The sequence below is a fragment of the Ornithorhynchus anatinus genome, chromosome 16 (genome assembly GCF_004115215.2).
Source record: "Ornithorhynchus anatinus isolate Pmale09 chromosome 16, mOrnAna1.pri.v4, whole genome shotgun sequence".
Taxonomy (NCBI): Eukaryota; Metazoa; Chordata; class Mammalia; order Monotremata; family Ornithorhynchidae; genus Ornithorhynchus; species Ornithorhynchus anatinus.
The window spans coordinates 42,552,715-42,576,075 of NC_041743.1; the positions used below are offsets into that span (position 1 = coordinate 42,552,715).

Below are 23,361 nucleotides of genomic sequence, written 5' to 3' on the forward strand. Positions count from 1 at the left end.
GGGCCTTATTACCCTTCGGGACCCCGCTCGCCCCCTGCCCAGCGCCTCGCCGGCCCAGCTGGGAGAGGCCGGCAGCCGTTCCTGTCGGAGGGCAGGGGAGAGAGGGTCCCTGAGCCTGGCTGGGTGGGGGGGACGGTCTTCCCTTTCCTGCACATGTCCAGGACCCCCGCAGGACCCCCCTCGGCTTTCTAGTCCCCACCAAAATGCAAAAGTTCCCTCCTGGAAGGAGGCTGACCTGGGCCAGATAAGTTTCAGGCAGGGAAAATGGGACGATAAAAGCCTTCCCTGCCCCAGCCCGATGACCCTCCACTTCCCTATCGATGCCGTCCTCGGGACGGCAGGGGCTGGGAGTGCTTTGGAGGGCTCCCGTCCTAGGGGTTCTGAGCCCTGAGCCCTTTAGGCCACTGATCTCCAGAGGCGACGGATGAAATGTGGTGCTCCCCGCAGGGTTTCCTGCAAATCTGGAAGGTCGCTGGACCCTGACCTGATATTTCCTGCCCTGCAGGATCTCCCAGCAACTCCTGGGTCGACCATATGTTTGTGAAAGAAAGTACCTGCCGGCCACAGCCGGCCACTCGCCCGGCCCTCTCTGCAGATAGAAAAATCTGCAAACAAACCTCAACGTCTCTCCCCGAGACACTTCACAGACGACCCCGAGGAGGCTAGATCTCGGGCTTTTAGGGAAGGGTCGAAAATGCAGCTGAAGTGCCCAGTCTGCCTGGGCCCTGGGCGATGGGAGAAAATTGGCCCCGGGAGAGAGAAAAAGAGAAGAAAGAGGGAGGAAAAAAAGAGGAAACGGAGAGAGGAAAAGAGCTGATGTCAGTCAGTTGCTTTGCAGACAGATTCCAAACCTACCAACCCACGCTCATTTTTACCAGCCCTGACCCGGCCAGTGTCCTTTGTTGGGGGAGGGGGGAGGTCTAGAGAAAAAAACTGTCCCGAGTTTGCATGTTCAATTATCGCATCTACTCTTACTTGCCGGTTCATACCCATGGGGTCCCGGACCTGTACTAATCTGCACGGCGGCCTTGGGCGAAGAGAGGAGACCGGGAGAGAGGGGAGGTGTTTTCAGACCCCCCCAGTAGAGCTGAGGTGGGGAACAGAGAGGCAGGGGAGAAAAAGATGAAGAGAGGAATGGAGAAGGACAGAATGGAGGGAGTGGGACCCGGGTGTAGGGGAAGAATGGGGTCAGAGAGGAGGAAACCAGAGATTTAGGAGAGCAGAAGGAGAAGAGAGGGCAACGGAGAGGGATGTGGAAATTGTGGAGGGAGAGAGTCGTGAAATACGGGAGCAGTGTGGGGGAGAGGAACTGGAGCCTGGTCCGTATCGACCCCCTCCCCACCCACACTCCAGCCCCTCTGGTCATCCTGTGGGTGATGACCCGGCCCCAGGGCATGCGGTCAAGCCTGGACCAGCCCACTCGATGGCGGTCCTCCCCTCCCAGACCTGGTCCCCAGCCAGTTTGGAGTTCACTTTCCTCAATGAGTTCACCGGGTCGACTGTAGTCAGGGAAAGCCAGCCCTGGCTTTTTGTCAAAACCACAAGCCGATCGGCAGAGAGAACGACCCAGATCAAGGTCTCTAAAAAGCGGGCGATAGCATCGCGGTGAGTAGATTTAATTAGCAGCGGAGTTCGAGTAGGCCGTGAAAGGGAGAAAGAGATGACGCTCACACGAGTTGGTTTACCACACGCTCTCTCATTCCTTCGAACTCCTGAAGGCCGAACAATGGAAACCTGAAAATAGCTCGCATGCAGTTGAGCCCCGAGGTGGGGTGGGCGTGGTGGAAGGGGAACGGAGGGGAGGGCGATCCTAGCCGAAAGAGCAGGTCCCCGAAAGAGCAGGTCCCCGGGGCCGGAAACGGTAATAAGGCCCTCGATTCAATCACGTCCACTGCCGCCCTTCTCAAGAAGAGGATTCGAGGGGGGAATTTCAGCATCCGGGCCACGCTTCTAAATTACTTCCCGGTCAGAGCGGTCGGCGGCCGGCCGGAGCCGGCTCCCCCGACGGGACGCCCGCTCCTCTCCTGCCCACTTTGGGATTCCGGGACCCTCCCGCCCCCTCCCCATTCCAGAACCTCGGGCGAATCGTCCCCGTCTTGGGAGAACAGCGGCTCTGTTCCTGGCCGGTTGATGATTGTTCACCTCTCCCATCCGCCACTGCTCATTCCCCGTCTGGGAGCAGGAAGAGGGTCACCGTGGGCCAAGCCCCCAAAATTGGGACTCCGACGCACGTCGTTTCGGACCAGTCGTGCCGAGCGATAGCCAATTTAAAAAATCCGAAAGCGGTTCAGTGTCCGTCTCTGGTTTCTCGGGTGAGTCCCGGGGTAACCTCAACGCAGAGATGCCATTGGTTGGGAAGTTGGGGTGTTTAAATTGAGCGGCAGGGGTTCGGGGGGGGTGGGTAGGGTCAGGGCTGTGGCTTCACGCGCCTCTTCCTGCCACATTTCTCTGCTGGGGTGACCCCAGCCTCGCATCTAGTACTGCCCTTCCGGACACTCCCCCCTCCACCCCTCCATCACACCTTCTCCTCTTGTCTCTTCTCTTGCAGGTGTCACATGGGGAACCTTCTTAAAGTGTTGACTTATAACGAGCTTGAACATGGCCCTAATTTTTTCCTTGACTTTGAACGTGAGACTGGATTTTATTTTCATTCGTTTGCATTCCCTTACTTTTATTATTATTATTATTATCATCATTTTGCTTCTTTTGAGTTCGTATCGGTTAAGCCGCCATTTCATCTCGCCCTCCCGGAAGCGGCCACTGGCCTCTCCCTCCGCCGGATCCCGCGGCCCCGACCTGGAGAGTGAATTCCTTGGAATGAAGTTCCCCGGGGGTGGGAAGCGGGGTGCTGGGGGAGGCGGTCAGAGGTCAAGAGGGATGGAAGCAACTTTGCTGTCTGTGCCCTGTGAAACAGCCGCTGAAGTCGGAGGGGATTTTCCCACATCTCAGCCTCTCCCAGCCGGCACAGACGTAATAATAATAATAGTAACAGTAATAATAATATTTAAGTGCTTCCTGTCAATCAATTGTGTTTATTGAGCATTTACTATGTGCAGATCACTATACTAAGTGCTTGGGAGAAAACAATGTAACAGAATTAACAGAAACATTCCCTGCCTTTAATGAGTTTACACTAAGCTAAGCGCTGGGATATCGGAGACTCGGATTGAAACAGTTCCTACCCTACTTGAGGCTTACAGTCTAAGGGAAGCAGCGTGGCCAAGTGGAAAGAGCCCGGGCCTGGGAGTCAGAGGTCGTGGGTTCTAATCCCGGCTCTGCCACTTAGCAGCTGTGGGACTTCGGGCAAGTCACTTCACTTCTCTGTACCTCAGTTACCTCATCTGTAAAATGGGGATTAAGACTGGGAGCCCCCGGGGGGAAAACCTGATTACCTTGTATCTACCCCAGTGCTTAGAACAGTGCTTGGCGCCTAGTAATTGCTTAACAAATACTATCATTATTATTATTATTATTATTATTATTATCGGTTCTAATCTGTCCCTTGTTTGCTCTGTGACCTTGGGCACGTCACATCCTCTCTGGGCCTCAGTTTTGTCACCTGTAAAATGGGGATCAAATCCTACTCCCTCCTACTTAGACTGTGAGCCCCATGTGGGACAGGGACTGCATCTGATCTGATTATTTTGTGTCTGTCCCAGTGCTTAGTATGGTGCTCGGCATAGAAAGTGCTTAACCAATACTATAATTATCACTAATTATTAGGGATGAGGAAGAACGGATATAATTTCCATTTTACAGATGAAGAAAATGAGGTCCCGAAAAGTTAAGTGACTTGCCCGAGGTCACACAGCAGGCAAGTGGCAGAGCTGGGATTAGATCCACGTTGGTCTCCTGACTCCCAGGCCTGTGCTCTTTCCACTAGGCCACCCCGTTGCTCGACATCAGCCGTGAAAACCCAGAGAGAAAAACCCAGAGAGATTGGAAAGCTTCTTTGCTTCCAGTTCTGCTCCAGCTTAACCCCCCGCCAGTGGTCCAACTCAGGGTCAAATGAGGAGAGGCCGAGGATGGGGAGAAGAAAGGAACCCCGGCGGAAATCTGAGCAGATGGAGCTTCCTCCTTTAGGAAGCATTCCAGGATTCCCCTACTTCCAAAGGCAGCTGAAAAGCTTTCCCTCCCCTGCCCAGACCCCCGCAAAATGGAGGATCTCGGGGGGGGGGGGGGTCCTCCTTGCCTCTGGAAGACTTGAGGACATGAGAAGGAGAAAGAGAGCGAGAGAAACGGGGGTGGGGGGAGAAAGAGAAAGAGAGAGGAAATCCTGGTTCCTTTATCTGAGAGCCAGTCAATAAAAATGGAACTGGGTCAGGAAGGAAGAGAAGGAACTGGGGAGAAAACATTTGGACGGCAATGAGACCGAGAGAGAGGTCCTCCAGGAGGGAAAGGCAGGCGGCGAATAAAATCAGGGAGCTGCCAGAGGACGGGGTGCCAGCAGGATCAGAAGAGGGAAGGCAGGCGGGGCGGGGAGCCTGAGGGCTCATTACAAGGAAGAGGCATTTCACTCCAGCTGGGTTGTTATTTCCATCAGACATTTCTGTTTCCTTCACCCTTATTTTTCCAGGTTTCGTTTTCAGTTGAGAGCCTGTAGGTGCCAGAGTCCATCAGAGAAACGGGGAGGTGGGGGGAATCAACTGGGATGCTAGAGAACTCATGCGTGACTGGCTGACCGAGCCCCGAGGGACCGGCCCATGGACCTGCAGAGAGGACGTGACGTAGAGAAGGAGTATTTCGTGGACTCGCAGGCGAGAAGCGATGTGGTGAATTAAGCTGTGGACTTGCGGGAAGTGATGTAGCGGAGAAGTATTCCGTGGACCTGTAGGCGGGAAGCGACGTGACTGAGAAGTTTTCCAGGCTGGCAGACAAGAAACGGTATAGCCAAGGAGGATTTCATGGACCCTTAGGATGCGTAGGCTCAGGCCCCGACAGCTTGCCGACAGGAAGCCTCTCGACTGACCGTCCTACCCGCCGCTCCCCGACGGGACGTTTTTCTCCTCGGCTGTTCTGGGGACTGGACTGTGGGCAGGGGCCTAGGGGGTGATGTGGGCGAGAGGGTTTTTCCGTCCGAGCCCTAGTTCCTAGATGAGCTGAGACCTCAGCCGCCCGGGAGCCACACCCGAGGCTCTGGTGGCCCGGGAAGGCTCTTGAAATGGTTCTCTTTGGGTGATCTACCGTAGATGCCCAGCCCACAGAGGCCGAGACGGCGGTGTGGAACCAAGTCAATGCGGTGCTGGAGGAAGCTCAAACCATCCTGGCTGAACTGCAGTCCTACACAGGAGCGGGCCAGGAAATTAGAGAGGTAGCACGGCTGGGGTTTTCCTTCCGGGGGCGGGGCGGCGATGCCAGGTTGGTGCAGGGCAGCAGGGCGCGTTGTTAGAATGCTTTGGGGCCAAGCCTGGGCCCGGGAAGAAGGAAGTGGGCGTGGCGGAAAGATGGTACGGTGTTTTATTACCCCCCAGGGGTCCGGATTCTCCTCCTTATTTTTGGACCTCGTCGAGGCGGTGCGGGGTCAGGGGTGGGTGCCCATGGGTTTCCTGTCCGTTTTGTATCTGGTAGGCCATCCAGAACCCCAATGACCTCCAGCTACAGGAGAAGGCCTGGAATGCAGTGTGCCCTTTAGTGGCTAAACTGAAGCGCTTCTACGAGTTTTCTCTTCGGCTCGGTAAGGCTGACTTCCCCGGCGTGTTCTGCCCTCTCAGGTGCGGGACAAGGATTTCCTCGTCTGCCCCGAATCCCCTTTTCGGTCCTTGACCTCCTCCGGCCTGGTGTGAGTTAGGGCCTTCTCCGGCCTGGCAGCCCCGCTTTTAGCCGCCGGAGGTTACGTCACTCGAAAGGGGAGGAATCCTTTCCCTTTTTTCTTTAATCCTATTTGTTAAGCTCTTACCATTTCCCGGGGACTGTACTAACAACAGGGATAGATACAAGATAGGTTGGACGAGGTCTCTGTCCCATATTGCGCTCAACAGTCTAGGTTGGAAGGAGGAGGATTTAACCCCCATTTTACAGATGGATGGGGTAAGTGAGGCAGAGAAAAGTGAAGTGACTTGCCCAAGGTCACACGGCAGACGAGTGGTGGGGAAGCAGCGTGGCTCAGTGGAAAGAGCACGGGCTTTGGAGTCAGAGGTCAAGGGTTCGAATCCCGGCTCTGCCACTTGTCGGCTGTGGGACTGTGGGCAAGTCACTTCACTTCTCTGGGCCTCAGTTACCTCATCTGTAAAATGGGGATTAAGACTGTGAGCCCCACGTGGGGCAACCTGATTCCCCTGGCTCTACCCCAGCGCTTAGAACAGTGTTCTGCACATAGTAAGCGCTTAACAAATACCAACATTATTATTATTATTATTATTATTAGAACCCAGGTGCTCTGACTCCCAGGCCCAGGTTCTTTCCTCTGGGTCATGCTGCTTCTTTTGCCTGGTTTGGTCTTTCCAAAAAAAGAATTCTTCAGATTCTCCCGTCGATGGTGCTCCCAACCTCTTCCTTCCCCCTTCCTGCTTCCCAGATGAGCCTTGATAGCAGTCGGGGAGGGGGATGGGGCAGTGCTGATGTTGGCATTTACTTTGTGCCAAGAGCTGTGCTAAGTGCTGAGGTAGCTTTAATACAATCAGATCGGATACGGTCCCTGCCCCACCTGGGGCTCCTATCTATGGGAGAGGGAGAGAGCAGCTATTTAATCCCCATTTTACAGATGAGAGAAGTTAAGTGACTTATCCAAGGGCACACAGCAGAGACGTGGCAGAGCTGGGACTAGAACTTGTCGTCCCCGCAACCTGGTCGGTCCCATTCTCTCCAATTCCACTCCCTCCCCTTACAATTCCCAGGTTGGACTGTGTCCAACCTGGTGATCCTGTAGCTACACCAGTGCTAAGGGCAGTGCCTTTAAAAAAAATTCCCAGGAATTCTGCACTCAGAACAGTGGGGAAAGGCACCTTGGAGGCTGCGGGAATGCCCCTGTCGGCCAGGTGCGGCGGACGGGACGGCGAGGGGCAGAGCGTGTGGAAGGTGGTGGGGTTGGGCGGCCACTGGGTGATGGGGAGAGGACACCAGCCCACGGTGCTCTTCTTCCCCTCCGGCCAGAGAACGCCCTGCGCAGCCTGCTGGAGGCCCTGACCAGCCCCCCGTATGCCCCGACCCAGCACCTGGAGAGGGAGCAAGCCCTCGCTAAGCAGTTTGCCGAAATCCTCCACTTCACGCTCAGCTTTGACGAGCTCAAGGTATCGGCTGCCCGGCCCCACTGGACGTGGGAGGAGACGGGGCCGGGGGAGATGGGGGCGGACAGAGCGGGGACGGCTCAGGTGGTCCCCGGGGAGGGCGTGTGGCCTGGGGCCGGCTCCCATCACCCAGGGAAGTTGGGCAGGGGGCTGCCCGCTGGGAGGCCTCCGGGGTCTTCCTCTGCAGGCCCCTCTGATGGTGTTCAGGAACACGGGCGGGGCCCAGGGCAGCCGCCCCCCAACCCGGGGGGCGGTTCTGCCATTAAAGCTTCGCACCGGCCCCGGGGGTGCCCACACTCGCCCAGCCTCTGCAACGGGAGATGAAGTTGGCCGGTTCTGACCCACCCCCCTAGCGCCTCAAGTCCCCCTCTTCTCCTCCCCACCCCCCTCCCCCGGGAGATCGGCAGTGGGAAATTGGAACCAATCTGGGCCCTTCATCGGGAAGTTTCGGCTGCCCGGCCGGATTCCAGAGAGTCGGGGGTGCGGGGCGTCTTGTGGACCCGAGACGACTTGGGACGGGGAGAGGGGAAATCAATCAGTCGATCAATCAGTCGACCGAGGGTATATATTGAGCACTTCCTGAGGACAGAGCAGGGAACTAAGTGCTTGGGAGAAAATAGTACGATAGAGTTGGTAGAGGTCCCTGCCCTGGAGGAGCTTCCAGTCTAGGTCACCGGTGGTCCCTTCTGTGTCTCCCCCCTCGACTGTCTCCCAGATGACCAACCCGGCCATCCAGAATGACTTTAGCTATTACAGAAGAACCATCAGCCGAAACCGCATCAACAATCTGCAGGTAAGAGCCTTCTCATTTTTTAAAAAATGACATTTGTTAAGTGCTTAAACTGGGCCATTCATTCCATCGTATTTATTGACCTTACTGCATGCAGGGGGGTAGTTAAAACGTGACTTGCCCAAATCTACTCAGCCGACAGGTGGCCGAACCGGGATTAGAACCCAGGTTCCCTGACTCCCAAGTCCGTGCTCTGTCCACTGGGCCAAGTGATTCAGAAGTGCAGATGGAGGGGCGACGGGAAATTAATTAATGTTGGTATTTGCTAAGCGCTTACTATGTGCAGAGCACTGTTCTAAGCGCTGGGGTGGATACAGGGTAATCAGGTTGACCCACGTGAGGCTCACAGTTAATCTCCATTTTACAGATGAGGTAACTGAGGCACAGAGAAGTTAAGTGACTCGCCCATAGTCACGCAGCTGACAAGTGGCCGAGCCGGGATTTGAACCCATGACCTCTGACTCCCAAGCCCGGGCTCTTTCCACTGAGCCACTCTGCTTCTCCAGATTAAATAGGGATGGCCTCCTTGGTGGAGGTGTGATTTTGGTAGCGTTTGGAACCTAGAGAGAAGTGGTCTGCTTGACTGAAATAAGAACAGTGATGGTATTTGTTAAGCCTTCACTATGTGCCGAGCACTGTTTTAAGCGCTGGAGTAGATACAGGGTCATCAGGCTGGACACAGTCCCCGCCCCATACGGGGCGCACAGTCTCAGTCTGCATTTTACAGATGAGGTAACTGAGGCGCAGAGCTGCCGTCTGTCTCCCCCGATTAGACTGTGAGCCCGTCAGTGGGCAGGGATCGTCTCTATCTGTTGCCTAACTGTCCGTTCCAAGCGCTTAGTACAGCGCTCTGCACATAGTAAGCGCTCAATAAATACTACTGAATGAACGAATGAATGAAAGGGAAGTGACTTGCCCAAGGTCACACCGCCGACAAGCGACAGAGCAGAGATCAGAACCTACGTCCTCTGAATCCCCAGCGCGTGGTCTTGCCAGTAGGCCAAGCTGCTTCCTGTGAACAGGGAGGGAGTTCCAGGCCGTGAGCAATAATTACCATTATATTCATTATATAGTAATATAATTACGGGAGAAGCAGCGTGGCTCAGTGGAAAGAGCCCGGGCTTGGGAGTCGGAGGTCATGGGTTCGAATCCCAGCTCTGCCGCTTGTCAGCTGCGTGACTGTAGGCAAGTCACAACTTCTCTGTGCCTCGGTTGCCTTTTCTGTCAAATGGGGATGAAGACTGTGAGCCTCACGTGGGCCAAACTGATGACCCTGTATCTCCCCCAGCGCTTAGAACAGCGCTCCGCACATAGTAAGCGCTTAACGAATACCAACATTATGATTATTATTACTAATAATAATAACGTCAGGTCGGGCCAGGTTGGACTGGGCACACGGGAGCAGCCCCGGGCCACGACAGCACCCCGCCTCCTCCGGCTGCGAGAGTCACTCCTGTTTCCTGTCCTGCAGTTAGATGCCGAGAGTGAAGTCAACAACGAAATGGCTAACAGGATGTCCCTCTTCTATGCAGAGGCCACGCCGATGCTCAAAACTCTAAGCAACGCCACCACTAAGTTTGTCTCCGAGGTAAGGGGCCGCCCGACTGAGCCCTGGGGTTTGGCCCCGGGGGCGAGACGGAGTGTTAGAAGGGTGGTCATTCATTCATTCATTCAATAGTATTTATTGAGCGCTTACTATGTGCGGAGCACTGTACTAAGCGCTTGGAACGTACAAATCGGCAACAGATAGAGACGGTCCCTGCCCTTTGACGGGCTCACGGTCTAATCGGGGGAGACGGACGGACGAGAACGATGGCAATAAAGAGAATCGAGGGGAAGAACATCTCATTAAAACAATAGCAGATAAACAGAATCAAGGTGATGTACATCTCATTGATAAAATAAATAGCGTAATGAAGATATATACAGCTGAGCGGGCGAGTACAGTGCTGAGGGGATGGGAAGGGAGAACCTGTAGTGGGAGGGGACCCACTTGAAGTTAATTTTTCCCACTGGCTGCAAGGCCCTGCCAGAGAGGGCTGGGGAGGCCTGGGGAAGGCCAGGGAAGGTCGGGGAGGGCAGGGGAGTGTTGGCGAAGGCGAGGGGAGGCCTAGGGGAGGCCAGGGAGGACCAAAGAGGGCTGGGGAAGACCAGGAAAGGTCAGGGAGGGCCGGAGAAGGCCGGGGAAGTCCAGGGCGGGATGGGGAAGGCCGGAGAAGGCTGGGGAGGACGAGGGGAGGCGGGGGAGATCCGGGGAAGGCCGGGGAGGACCGGGGAGGACCGGGTAGCTGCAGGAGGATCACGCGCGTCAGTAAAGCTGCCGTTCTCTGCTCTCAATTCTCAGAACAAGACTCTCCCCATCGAAGACACCACTGACTGTCTAAGCACTATGGCCTGCGTCTGCAGGGTGATGCTGGAGACCCCGTGAGTCTCCGCCTCCCCGGGGGGCCGGCCTCTGGGCCCAGACCCCACCCCAGGGCGAATGCCCCAGAGGCGATGGGGGGTTGGGGTGGGGGTGATCCATCACAACCCTAACTCTCCCCCTGGGGCTTGGAAGCCAGGGACCAGAGCAGTCTGGAACTACGGGATTCTGGCATCTACAAGGGCAACAGCCTGGAGAGGCAGTGAGGCCGAATGGAAAGGGCCTGGGCCTGGGAGTCGGAGGACCTGGATTTTCATCCCGACCCTGCCTCTTGCCTGCTGCCTCGCCTCACACTTAACTTCTCTGGGCCTCCGTTTCCACATCTCTAAAACGAGGATAAAGTACTCGGTCTTACTCCCTGTTAGACTGCGCCCCGCGTAGGACGGGGACTCGGCCCGATTGTTCATTCATTCGATTCAGTCGTATCTACTGAGCGCTCACTGTGTGCAGAGCACTGTACTAAGCTCTTGGGAGAGTACGATTCAACAATAAACAGATAATTCCCTGCCCACAACGAGCTTACACTCTGGAGTCTACCTGGTTTCTACCCCAGCGCTTGACACATATCAAGCGCTCAACAGTGATCATTATCGTTATTATTATTATTGCCGTTGTCATCATGGGCCCAGGAGTTCGGCAGTGAGTCTGAACCTGGCTCGGAATCGGCCGGGGTCATCTTTGTCCCAGCAGGGTCCACCCGCCGACTGGACTGCCTGCCTTGGCCTGCCTCCGGTCTGACGGTCGGGCACGGAGGTCACGGCTAAGCGTGGCGGGGGGGTCACAGAGACCCAGACCCCGACCTCAAGGAGCTCCCACTCTAACCTATGTGAGCCAGCTGCCGCTTCGGCCACTCAATGCCCCCCACCCGCACATCATCACAACCCCTACGTCCCCAAACCCCTACCTATGCATTTTCTATCCACTGTTACTCTCCCTCTGCAATTTAATAATAATAATTACGGTACTCGTTAAGCGCTGTTCTAAGCGCTGGGGTAGATAGAAGGCCATCAGGTTGTCCCACGTGGGGCTCCCCGTCTTAAATCCCTATTTTACAGATGAGGCAACTGAGGCACAGAGAAGTAAAGCGGCTTGCCCGAAGTCACACGCAGAGCAGACAAATGGAGGAGGCGGGATTAGAACCCGCGGACTCTGACTCCCAAGCCCGGGCTCTTGCCACTAAGCCAGGCTAAGTGTCTGCCTCACTAAATTGAAAGTTCCCCGAGGGCGGGGATTGTGTCTTCTATCTGATTTATATTCTCCAAATCGATCAGCGCAGTGCTCTGCACACAGCAGGCCCTCAATAAATGCCACTGCATTGCTCTCGAGGGAGACATAAGTTGGAGTAAACCTCAAGAGATAAAAAGAAGAGGCTGAAGTAAATTATCATTATCATCAATGATAATAATGATGGTATTAAGGGCTTACAGTGGGCTGAGCACCGTACTAAGCGCTGGGGATGATAGAAGATAATCAGACCAGACACAGTCCCTGTTCCACGTGGGGCTCACGGTCGACGCGGGAGGGAGAGCAGGTATCGATTCCCATTTTACCGATGAGGAAACCGAGGCACAGAAAAGCTGGGCGAGTCACGGAGCCGGAATCGGGACCCCGGTCCACCGACTCCCGGGCCCGTGGTCTTCCCACCGGGCCCCGCCGGGCGTCGAGGAGGAGGTGGGAACGACGAGAGTGGGGAAGCGGGGGCTCGCTCTGGGAAGACCCTTCACGAGGGCTGTGAAGAAAGGGAGGGTGGTGGTCCGGTGAGGTCGAAGGGGGCCGGAGAGAGCCGTGCAGCGGGAGAGAAGCCAGACCGGCGGACGGCGGGCGCGAGAGCCGAGATGGGAAAGGTCCAGACCTTAAGTGGAGAGGAGCAGAACCGAGTGCCGGCACCTGGGGCCGAGGGGGAGGACGTGGGGCGGACCCGGGGAATTCCAGAGACCCGAGCGGTGGGGCAGCCCCACCGGTACTTAAGGAGAGGTGGTCGCGGCGGGGCTGGGGAGCTGGGAGGTCGGAGCGTCCGGGCGCCACGCTCTTCTGCCGCGCTCCCGCCTCCCCTCAATCCGGGCAGCCCGGGCCGGGGCGGGGGTCCGAGCCGCAGCTGCCGGCGGCGAGGGGAGCCAGGCCGCCGGCGGGTTTGCCGTCCGGTCGATCGGCAGCGGGAGGGGGCCCACGTGAGGGCGGGGCTGCGAGGCCCTGCCGGAGAGGGCCGGGGAGGCCCGGGGAAGGCCGGGGAAGGCCGAGGGGCTCCGGGAAAGGCCGGGGGGAGTTAGGGAGGGCCGGGGATTGGCCTGGGATGGCCTCCCGGAGGAGGCGGGGTTGGGGTCGGCCATTTGGGCGGGATGGGCCGTGCTCTCGTCCGCTCTCACAGGCTCTCACTCGCTCTCAAGCACTCTCGCTCGCTCTCACCGCACTCTCACCCTCTGCCACACACCGTCACGCCCCTCCCACTCTCCCACGTTCTCATGCACTTTCACAAACCCTCACGTGTTCCCACACACCCTCACGCTCCCCCACGCTCCCCCACGGGCCCTCACGCGCCCTCCCTCCTCTCCTCCCCGCCTCTGCCTGTCCACATCCCGGCCAGGGAGTACAGGAGCAGGTTCACCAACACGGAGACCCTCCTCTTCTGCATGAGGGTCATGGTCGGCGTCATCATCCTCTACGACCACGTGCACCCCGTGGGGGCCTTCGCCAAGACCTCGAAGATCGACGTGAGTGCCCAGAGGGGCCGCCCCCGGCCGGGAGAGGGGCTCCGGGCCGAGGGAAGGGGTGGGAAGGAGCGAGTGGGCCGGGACGGATAGCAGAAGCCAAGTGACTTGCTCAAGGTCACACAGCAGACGAGGGGCAGAGCCAGAATTGGAACCCGGGTCCTCTGACTCCCAGGCCCGGGCTCTTTCCACGGGGCCACGCGGCTTCTGCCCTCCCAGGCTCCTAGACCACGAGCTCCCCGATCTGATGATCTTGTAGCTGCCCCGGAAGATGGGTCAGCGCGGCGTTCGGCCCATAGTAAGAGCTGAACGACTATCGCGGTGACTCCTATCATTTGAAACGTAGCGGCCTTTTGGGGGAGCTTCCCCCGCGGTCCGAGCCCTTCCTCCTCCCCGCGAGAAAGCCGAAAGTTCTCCCCCCGCCCACAGCTGTTCTTTGCCTTTTCTTTGCCGTGACAGATGAAAGGCTGCATAAAGGTCTTGAAAGATCAACCTTCAAACAGCACCGAGGGGCTCCTGAACGCTCTGAGGTAACTTCCTCGTCCTCGCGTCCTCCTCTTCGGCGGCCGCCGGGCTGCTGTCTGGGGGGCCGGAGGGTGGGGGGCCATCTGCCGCCCTCTCCCAACACCCCGAGGGTCCCCGAGGGTCCCGGGCTCTGCCACGGTAGGTTCCAGGAAGCCCCCCCCCCCGGCCTCTCCTCTCTCCCCCTTCCCACGGCACGGGGAAGAGAAGGGGCAACAGCATAAACCCTGGGGGATGTGGGGGAAGCTGCGTGACGTAATGGATAGATTCCCGGGCCTGGGAGTCAGAAGGTCATGGGTTCTAATCCTGGCTCCGCCAGTGATCTGCGCAAGTCCCTTCACTTCTCTGTGCCTCAGTGACCTCATCTGTAAAACGGCGATGGACACTGGGTGCCCCACGTGGGACAGGGCACCCCGATTTGCTCGGATCCACCCAGCGCTTAGCACAGGGCCTGGCCCATAGTAAGCGCTTAACAGATACTGCAATTATTAGGTGCTCAGACGTTGCTAGGAGGTCCGGTCGGCCCTCGTAGACTTGCGGGGGGATTTCTCTGGGCCTTAGGGGGCCCGGAGACCTGTGAGCTCCCCCTCCCCAAACCCAGCCCCCCCGGGATCTAGTGAGCTTGGGGGAGGTTCTGGGGGTCGGTCCTTGCCGGCCCCTCCGCGATCTCCCCGCTGGTGTTGCTGCTGGGGGGCCGGAGCACGGCGGTGAGCGGGGGTGTTGATCTCATGTCCGTCCCCTCCCCCGGACAGGCCCAAATGGTATTTGTACTTGTTAAGCGCTTACTATGTGCAGAGCACTGTTCTAAGCGCTGGGGTAGACACAGGGTGATCAGGTTGTCCCCCGCGAGGCTCACGGTCTTAATCCCCATTTTACAGATGAGGTAACTGAGGCCCAGAGAAGTGAAGTGACATGCCCACAGTCACACAGCTGACAAGTGACAGAGCCTGGATTCGAACCCATGACCTCTGAATCCCAAGCCCGCGCGCTTACCACTGAGCCATGCTGCTTCCCAAATCTCATCCAGACCCCATCTGTCCGACCCAGGCCTCGGTTTCCTATCTGTAAAATGGGATTTAGTACCCGTTCCCCCACCCCCTTAAACCGGGAGCCCTGTGAGGGTGAGGGACTGGGCGAAACCTGAATATCTGGTTTCTGCACCAGTGCTTGGCACATGGTAAGCGCTTAACAAATACCGCATTTATTCTTTTTAAGGAGCCCCCTTCTTTGGGGAATTGTGTAACAAAACCCCATCGGTAACAAAACCAGGGAGAGTCGGCGGGGCGGGGGGCCGGTCAGACCGGACGCTTTAGAGACCAGAAGGGTGGGAGTGGGGGAAGGCCGTGAGCCTCCTCCCCGTTCCCACTGCTAATAATAATAATAATAATCGTATTTGTTAAGCGCTTGCTATGGGCGAGAGCACTGTTCTAAGCTCTGGGGGGAGATACAGGGTAATCAGGTCGTCCCACGTGAGGCTCACAGTTAATCCCCATTTTACAGATGAGGTAACTGAGGCACAGAGAAGTGAAAATAATAGTAGTAATAATAGTAATAATAATCACGGTTTTTGTGAAGCACTGTCCTGAGCCCTGAGGTGGGTACGAGCAAATCGAGTTGGACAGTCCCTGTTCCAAGCGGGGCTCACAGTCTCAGTCCCCATTTTACAGAGGAGGTAACTGAGGCACAGAGCAGCGAAGTGACTTGCCCGAGGTCACACGGCAGACAGGCGGCGGGGGCGGGATTAGAACCCGTGACGTCCCGACTCCCGGGCCGCTACACCGCGCCGCTTTTAACTTCCGCTCACCCCCGACTCCTTTCCCAGGTACACCACCCGGCACCTGAACGACGACACCACCTCGAAGCAGATCCGGGCCCTGCTGCAGTGAAGCGCCCCCCGGGCTGGGTCCCGGATGGGACCCGGACCTTCGGCAGTATTTTGATGTCGACACGATGTGACTATAAATAACCACGACCATGCCCCTCGTTTTGTAAAGAAAGGGAAAAGCTTAAAAAAAAAAATAATCTGATATTAACACGAGCCACCCGCTGAACAAAAACCCAACTCCCTCCCAACCTCCGGCACACGCGTGCACGCGTCCCTTCCGTCCGCATTTCCCTTCCCTTCTCTTTCCCCTTGACGGTGATGCGATTTGTAGATCCGCCTTTCCGAGTTGTCGAGGGTCCCCGAGCTAGTCCCCCCGGGGCCAGGGTGTTGGGGGGAGGTCCAGAGCCCGCCCCCACCTCCCAATCCCCTCGCTGAGATCCGAGTTCTAGCCCGAGCCAGAGCGCGTCCGCCCGGGCCTGGGTTCTAGACGGAGCCAAGCGGATTCTGCAGATCCGGGTTCTAGGCCGATTCCGAACTCGTCCGGGACCCTTTTTCTTTTTGCTGTTTTGGGGGTGGGGGGTGGTCATTCGCTTAAGTTCTAGATTGAGCCGGAGCTGCTTGGCTGGGGTCCCGGGTTCTGGATTTATTTCGAACCCAGTCCCGCGGGTCCCGGCGCTCGCTCCGGCCGGAACTCGTTCCCTTAGGGCCTCGCTTACCCTGTTTCGGGCCTGGGGTGGGGGTGGGGGTGGGAGCAGGGGCGACCGAGGGCGGCGGGGTGGGACGGGGGGACGGGGGGGGGGCGAGGATCCTTCCTCATCAAGGAGATGTAAATAACGCGTCTGAGTCGTTCTGGGTGTTGAGGTGCAAAGATGATGGGCACGGCCGCCATCTTTAAAACTCCTGCCGGGACTCCATTGAAAATGGTTCGGTCGCACCTTTTAGATTTTTAATATAAACAATTAAAATCCACCCACCCTGTTATTTTGTACATTTTTTGTGTGAAATAAAAATAACATTTAATCTGTTGATTCAGGTCGGGGGGGGGGAGGTGGACTGTGCACGATGAGGGGCCGGGACGTTGGCTGAGCCCAGGTGCTGGAAACAGGTGAGCCAGGGCGGAGGGGGTTCCCGGTTCGGAGAGAGCCCTGCCTGCCTGGAGGGGGATGGTCTACATAATAATAATAATGTTGGTATTTGTTAAGCGCTTACTCTGTGCAGAGCACTGTTCTAAGCGCTGGGGGAGATACAGGGTGTCCCACGTGAGGCTCCCGGTCTTCATCCCCATTTTACAGATGAGGGAACTGAGGCCCAGAGAAGAGAAGTGACTTGCCTCCAGTCACCGAGATGACAAGTGGCAGAGCCGGCATTCGAACCCATGACCTGACTCCCAAGCCCGGGCTCTTTCCACTGAGCCACGCTGCTTCTCTGAGGATGCCCCTCCCAGCCCAAGGAGTCAGGGCCTGAGAATAATAATGATGGCATTTGTTAAGCGCTTACTATGGGCCGAGCACTGTTCTAAGCGCCGGGGGAGATACGAGGTAATCGGCATGTCCCACGTGAGGCTCACAGTCTTAATCCCCATTTTACAGATGAGGTAACCGAGGCACAGAGAAGCCAAGCGACTTGCCCAAAGTCACACAGCCGATCAGTGGTCGAGCCGGGATTAGAACCCGCAACCTCTGACTCCCAGGCCTGGGCTCCTGCCACTAAGCCACTGAGAAGCAGCATGGCCACGTGGAAACGGCAGGAGCCTGGGAGTCAGGGGACCTGGGTTCCAATCCCCGCTCCACCACCTTCATTCATTCGGGCGGTCGTATTTGCTGAGCGCTTAGGAGAGTGCAACGTAGCAAACGACAGCGAGCTTCCACTTGCCTGCTGAGTGACGTTGGGCAAGTCGCTTTATTCATTCAATAGTATTTATTGAGCGCTTACTATGTGCAGAGCACTGTACTGAGCGCTTGGAATGGACAGTTCGGCAACAGATAGAGACCGTCCCTGCCCATCGACGGGCTCGCGGTTCCCTGGGCCTCGATTTCCGATCTGTAAAATGGGGATTCAGTACCCGTTCCCCCACCCCCTTAAACCGGGAGGCCTGTGTGAGAGAGGGACTGGGTGCAACCCGAATATCTGGTTTCTGTTCCAGTGCTTGGCACATAGTAAGTGCTTGGCTCAGTAGAAAGAGTCCGGGCTTGGGAGTCAGAGGTCGTGGGTTCGAATCCCCGCTCCGCCACTTGTCGGCTGTGTGACTGTGGGCGAGTCACTTCACCTCTCTGGGCCTCAGTGACCTCTTCTGTCAAATGGGGATGAAGACTGTGAGCCCCACGTGGGACAACCTGATGACCCTGTATCTCCCCCAGCGCTTAGAACAGTGCTCTGCACATAGCAAACGCTTAACAAATACCAATATTATTAACAAATACCACATTTACTATTATTAGAGAAGCAGCGTGGCTTAGTGGAAAGAGCCCGGGCGTCAGAGGTCGTGGGTTCTAATCCCCACTCCGCCACTTGTCGGCTGTGTGACCTTGGGCGAGTCACTTCACCTCTCTGGGCCTCAGTGACCTCATCTGTCAAATGGGGATGAAGACTGTGAGCCCCACGTGGGACAACCCGATGACCCTGTATCTCCCCCAGCGCTTAGAACAGTGCTCTGCACATAGTAAGCGCTTAACAAATACCAATATTATTAACAAATTCCGCTTTTATTATTATTAGAGAAGCAGCGTGGCTTAGTGGAAAGAGCCCGGGCCCGGGAGTCAGAGGTCGTGGGTTCTAATCCCCTCTCCGCCACTTGTCGGCTGTGTGACCTTGGGCGAGTCACTTCACTTCCTCTGGGCCTCAGTGACCTCATCTGTAAAAATGGGGATTAAAAAATGTGAGCCCCACGTGGGATGATCTGAAGACCCTGTATCTACCCCAGCGCTCAGAACAGTGCTCAGCACATAGTTCATTCATTCAATAGTATTTATTGAGCGCTTACTATGTGCAGGGCACTGTACTAAGCGCTTGGAACGGACAGATCGGTAACAGATAGAGACGGTCCCTGCCCTTTGACGGGCTCACGGTCTAACCGGGGGAGACGGACGGACGAGGACGATGGCAATAAAGAGAATCGAGGGGAAGAACATCTCATTAGAACAATAGCAGATAAATAGAATCAGGGTGATGTACATCTCATTAACAAAATAAATAGGGTGATGAAAATTATATACAGTTGAGCGGACGAGTACAGTGCTGAGGGGAGGGGAAGGGAGAGGGGGAGGAACAGAGGGAAACGGGGGGAAAGGGGGCTTAGCTCGGGGGAGGTGAAGGGGGGGTAGAGGGAGCAGAGGGAAAAAGGGGAGAGCTCAGTCTGGGAAGGCCTCTTGGAGGAGGTGAGCTTTAAGTAGGGATTTGAAGAGGGGAAGAGAATTAGTAAGAGCATAGTAAGAACTTAACAAATACCATAATAATAATAATAATAATAATAATAATGAGTCCCCTTCTTTGGGTAGTTTTATGTTTGGGGCGGCCAACCAGCCTCTCTTTTGGGAGAGCAGTGCCGCCAAACGTCCACGAGGTGGCGCACAAGAGACAGGGGAAACTGAGGCTGACCCCCCCACACCCCTTTCTTTCTTTTTTTTTTAATGTTGGTATTTGTTAAGCGCCTACTCTGTGCAGAGCACTGTTCTGAGCGCTGGGGGAGATACAGGGTCATCAGGTGGTCCCCCGTGAGGCTCCCGGTCTTCATCCCCATTTGACAGATGAGGGAACTGAGGCCCAGAGAAGTGAAGAGACTCGCCCACCGTCACCCAGCTGCCAAGGGGCAGAGGCGGCATTCGAACCCATGACCTCTGCCTCCCCAGCCCGGGCTCTTTCCACTGAGCCCCGCTGCTGCTCTATTCGTTAAAAGCTTACGATGCGTCAGCAGCTGCACCCGACGCTGGGGGATTTCCAAGATTATGAGTTCCACGTGGGGCTCACCCTCCTCGTTCCCATTTCCCAGAGGAGGGAACTGAGGCCCAGAGAAGTGGGGTTCATTCAGTAGCATTTATCGAGGTGCAGAGCACTGCCGCAGGACAGCCTGCAGAGAATAATAATGTGGGTGTCTGTTAAGCGCTTACTGTGTGTGCAGAGCACTGTTCTAAGCGCTGGGGGAGATACAGGGTCATCATGTTGTCCCTCGTGAGGCTCCCTGTCTGCAGCGTGGCTCAGTGGAAAGAGCCCGGGCTTGGGAGTCAGAGGTCATGGATTCGAATCCCGGCTCTGCCCCTTAGCAGCTGTGTGACTGTGGGCAAGGCACTTCACTTCTCTGTGCCTCAGTGACCTCATCTGTAAAATGGGGATGAAGACTGTGAGCCTCATGTGGGACAATCTCATTCCCCGGTATCTACCCCAGCGTTTAGAACGTTTAGAACAGTGCTCTGCACGTAGTAAGCGCTTAACAAATGCCAACATTATTACTATTCTCTGTGCCTCAGCGACCTCATCTGTAAAATGGGGATGAAGACCATGAGCCTCACGTGGGACAACCTCATTCCCCTCTATCTCCCCCAGCGCTTAGAACAGTGCTCTGCACATAGTAAGCACTTAACAAACACCAACATTATTATTATTCATCCCCATTTTCCAGATGAGGGAAGTGAGGCCCAGAGAGGTGAAGTGACCCGCCCACAGTCACCCAGCCGACAAGGGGCAGAGGCGGGATTTGAAACCCTGACCTCTGACCCCCAAGGCCGGGTTCTTTCCCCCGAGCCCCATGGCGGGTTCTGTAGCCCAGCGCTTAGCGGAGTGTTGCGTCCTCGGAGGGGGGCGGGATGCGGGCCGCTTCCCAGGCGCAGGGCGGGAATCCCCGCTCCCAATCCCGGGCCGCTCAAGCCCGGGCCCGTCCCGCGCTGACTCAGCCTGCAGCGTGGCTCGGTGGCAAGAGCCCGGACTGGGGAGTCAGAGGTCATGGGTTCGAATTCCGACTCTGCCCCTTGGCAGCTGGGTGACTGCGGGCCGGTCACTTCACTTCTCTGGGCCTCAGTTCCCTCATCTGGAAAATGGGGATGAAGACTGTGAACCCCACGAGGGACAACCTGCTTACCTTGTATCAACCTGATCTTCCTTAAAGATTTCCTTAGAGAAGCAGCGTGGCTCAGGGGAAAGAGCCCGGGCTGGGGAGCCTGAGGTCATGGGTTCGAATTCCGGCTCTGCAACTTGGCAGCTGTGTGACTGTGGGCAAGTCACTTCACTGTGCCTCAGTGACCTTACCTGTACAATGGGGATGTAGACTGTGAGCCTCAAGTGGGACAACCTGATGACCCTGTATCTCCCCCAGCGCTTAGAGCAGTGCTCTGCACGTAGTAAGCGCTTAACAAATACCAACCTGATTATGCACAGGGCCCCGCCCGGCGCGGACGGGGCCCGGCCACCAGGGGGCGCCGCCGCCCGGGGGAGGAGCGGGGCTCTGATTGGCCGCGCCCTCCGGGGGCGGGGCTAGAGGGGGCGGGGCTCTGGGAGGACGCGGCTCTGATTGGTCGTCGCCAAAGGGGCGGGGCTTGGTGTGGGCGGAGCTTGAAAGTGGGCGGAGCCCGGGGAAGAGCGGCGTCTCTCGTTGGGAAGCCGCGTGGCTCAGTGGCAAGAGCCCGGGCTTGGGAGTCAGAGGTCATGGGTTCGAATCCCGCCTCCGCCACTTGTCAGCTGGGTGACTGTGGGCAAGTCGCTTCACTTCTCTGGGCCTCAGTGACCTCATCTGGAAAGTGGGGATTGAGACTGTGAGCCCCACGTGGGACAACCTCATTTTAATAACAGTGTTGGTGTTTGCTAAGCGCTATGTGCAGAGCACTGCTCTAAGCGCTGGGGGAGATCCAGGGTCATCAGGTTGTCCCACGTGAGGCTCAGTCTTCATCCCCATTTTACAGATGAGGGAACTGAGGCCCAGGGAAGTGAAGCAGCGTGGCTCAGTGGAAAGAGCACGGGCTTTGGAGTCAGAGGTCATGGGTTCAAACCCCGGCTCGGCCATTTGTCAGCTGTGTGACTTTGGGCAAGTCACTTAACTTCTCGGTGCCTCGGTTACCTCATCTGTAAAATGGGGATTAAGACTGGGAGCCCCACGTGGGACAACCTGATTCCCCTGTGTCTACCCCAGCGCTTAGAACAGTGCTCGGCACATAGTAAGCGCTTAACAGATACCAACATTATTATTATTATTATTATTATTATTAAGTGACTCGCCCACAGTCGCTGCCAAGTGGCAGAGCCGGGATTCGAACCCATGACCTCTGACTCCCCAGCCCGGGCTCTTTCCACTGAGCCCCGCTGCTTCTCTATGCGTGCATGTGCTAGCATGTGCACAGACGGGTGTGGGACCAGAGGTCATTGCTTCCTTTCTCATTTTCATTCATTCATTCGATGGTATTTATTGAGCGCTTACCGTGTGCAGAGCACTGGACTAAGCGCTTGGAATGGACAATCGGGCAACAGATAGAGCCCATCCCTGCCTGACGAGCTACCAGTCTAAAAGGGGGAGACTGACAGCCAAACGAAACAAGTAGAGAGGCATCAACAGTGCTCGGCACATAGTAAGCGCTTAACAAATACCAACATTAGATAAATAGAATCACAGATATAGACACATCGTTAATAAAATAGAGTAATAAATAATATATGCAAATAGGCACAAGTGCTGTGGGGAGGGGAAGGGGGTAGAGCGGAGGGAGTCGGGGAGATGGGGAGGGGAGGAGCAGAGGGAAAGGGAGGGCTCAGGGTGGGAAGGCCTCCTGGAGGAGGTGAGCGCTCAGTAGGGCTTTGAAGAGGGGAAGAGAGTGAGTTTGGCGGAGGTAATAATAATAATAATAATGTTGGTATCTGTTAAGCGCTTACTATGTGCAGGGCACTGTTCTAAGCGCTGGGGTAGACACAGGGGAATCAGGTTGTCCCACGTGGGGCTCCCAGTCTTCATCCCCATTTTACAGATGAGGGAACCGAGGCACCGAGAAGTGAAGTGACTCGCCCACAGTCACCCAGCTGACAAGTGGCCGAGCCGGGATTCGAACCCATGACCTCTGCGTCCAAAGCCCGGGCTCCTTCCACTGAGCCACGCCGCTGGAGGTGAGGAGGGAGGGCGTCCCGGGTCAGCGGCGGGACGTGGGCCGGGGGGACGGGCGCCGACGGGGGACCGTGAGGGGGGCGAGCGGAGTGTGGAGAAGCCCAGCACTTCGAGGAGCAGCACGGCGTAGCGGCTAGAGCCCGGGCCTGCGCCTCAGAAGGTCACGCGTTCTGATCCCGGCTCCGCCCCTTGTCTGCTGTGGGACCTTGGGCCGGTCCCTTCACTCCTCTGGGCCTCAGCTGCCTCGTCTGTAAAATGGGGATCGAGACTGTGGGCCCCGTGGGGGACAGGGGCTGCGTCCACCCCAATTAACTTGTATCCACCCCAACGCTTAGCACAAGGCCCGGCGGACTGTAAGCACTTAACAAATACCCAGATGATGATGATTATTTTGGACAGTGCCCGGCCTTCTAGCGCGCGCTTGACAAGTACCGGTATCGCTATTACTCTGGGCAACGGTCTTGCTGGTGTTGATTTTCTTTGAGTTCGTCACCATTCCCAGGATTGACTCGTCACGGGGAACTCGGCCCTCCCAGGCCCATCTCCCCATCAGATGGAAATCTCCCCCTTGGAGACCGGGAGCCCGTCGCTGGCGGGCCCGGTCTCTTAGCCGTTGCCGGACTGTGCACTCCGAGCGCTTAGTCCAGCGCTCCGCACGCAGTCGGCGCTCAATGGATACGACGGAATGAATGAACGAGACGGTCTACGAGTTGTGACTTTCCCTCCTTCCCGGCAGCGGCGGCCCCCCGTCCGTCCCTCTCTCCTGGCCTCCCTCGCGAATGATGAAAATAATAATAATGTT

At 56.7% G+C, this 23,361-nt stretch overlaps 1 protein-coding gene across 9 annotated transcripts in view; it reads left to right on the forward strand.

Annotated features, from left to right (window-relative positions):
* The window catches only part of LOC100085192 (CYFIP-related Rac1 interactor A-like), a 37,302-nt gene extending 21,613 nt beyond the window's left edge, over positions 1 to 15,689 (forward strand). For 5 of the 9 annotated variants that reach the window (XM_029081254.2, XM_029081257.2, XM_029081256.2 and 2 more), the window contains 10 exons: positions 2,549 to 2,628; positions 5,190 to 5,311; positions 5,569 to 5,674; positions 7,090 to 7,226; positions 7,939 to 8,016; positions 9,485 to 9,601; positions 10,358 to 10,437; positions 13,017 to 13,143; positions 13,600 to 13,670; positions 15,485 to 15,689. In XM_029081254.2, the coding sequence (XP_028937087.1) occupies positions 2,556 to 2,628; positions 5,190 to 5,311; positions 5,569 to 5,674; positions 7,090 to 7,226; positions 7,939 to 8,016; positions 9,485 to 9,601; positions 10,358 to 10,437; positions 13,017 to 13,143; positions 13,600 to 13,670; positions 15,485 to 15,548 (975 nt within the window). In that variant the 5' untranslated portion in view covers positions 2,549 to 2,555 and the 3' untranslated portion in view covers positions 15,549 to 15,689. The other 4 variants (XM_029081259.2, XM_029081260.2, XM_029081252.2 and 1 more) reach the window with 3 other exon arrangements.
* Positions 15,690 to 23,361: the final 7,672 nt, after the last annotated feature.